The 753-nt window shown below is 27.6% G+C and overlaps 1 protein-coding gene across 1 annotated transcript; it reads left to right on the top strand.

Annotated features, from left to right (window-relative positions):
• The first annotated feature begins 32 nt into the window (after positions 1–32).
• On the top strand, positions 33–643 carry LOC105461399 (17-beta-hydroxysteroid dehydrogenase 13-like). The gene is made up of 2 exons (XM_011707894.1): positions 33–170; positions 437–643. Exons 1-2 carry the CDS (start codon positions 65–67, stop codon positions 559–561), a joined length of 231 nt encoding a protein of 76 aa, XP_011706196.1. The 5' UTR covers positions 33–64; the 3' UTR covers positions 562–643.
• Positions 644–753: the final 110 nt, after the last annotated feature.

The raw sequence follows: 753 nt of genomic DNA, 5'->3' as shown, positions 1-753 counted from the left end.
GTGTGCTCTTCCGATCTATTTACAAAGGAACTATTTTCAGACATTACGAGCATTCTTGCCAAGTATGATAGAAAAAAATCACGGTCATATCGTAGCAATTTCATCAATACTAGGATTTTTTGGATGCCCTTATGGAACAACCTATTGCCCTTCGAAAAGCGCAATCAAAAGTAATTTATCTCATATTTAACAATATTACAACATAAATAATAAAATATTATATTATAAAGGAATATAAACTGTACTGATGAAGATGAATAAACATTAATATACGTATACACACATATACAAACACACACACACAAATTTAAAAAAAATATATATATATACATTTATTATACATAATTATACGTAACAGCACGCTGGCAGTATAACATGTTATTATATCTAATTGTAAAGTACACTTTTCTTACATATTTTGATGTACGTATTGTAGCAATGATGGAAGCTGTATCTGAAGAATTACGTGCATTAAGTAACGGAAAATCATCAGTTAAATTCACTACTATTTACCCGGGCCTAGTGCTTACAGGAATAGTAAAGAAGCCAAAGCTTAGGTAAAAATTAGTCGGGAGAGTTTGTAACAAATCTATTGTGTATTGAAACAAATTTATAATATTACACAATCTGCAGTTTATTTCTTTTATTGTCATATTTGGCAAAATGATATTTTTATTTTAATAATATTGACCTATTTATTGTAAAAAGTCTTTTTGTACATTAACGTTATTTAATTAATAAGATATTTATGGC

Source organism: Wasmannia auropunctata, unplaced genomic scaffold (genome assembly GCF_000956235.1).
Source record: "Wasmannia auropunctata unplaced genomic scaffold, wasmannia.A_1.0 LD289473.1, whole genome shotgun sequence".
NCBI classification, from domain to species: domain Eukaryota; kingdom Metazoa; phylum Arthropoda; class Insecta; order Hymenoptera; family Formicidae; genus Wasmannia; species Wasmannia auropunctata.
The sequence above is the reverse complement of the archived record's forward strand: the minus strand, read 5'-3'. Positions and strand labels throughout refer to the sequence as shown.

Bases quoted from the DNA above. Each gene is read 5' to 3' on its own strand.
- LOC105461399 (XM_011707894.1), top strand. From the start codon at position 65: ATGATAGAAAAAAATCACGGTCATATCGTAGCAATTTCATCAATACTA. The intron at 171-436 runs GTAATTTATCTC...TACGTATTGTAG, and splicing joins TTCGAAAAGCGCAATCAAAA to CAATGATGGAAGCTGTATCT.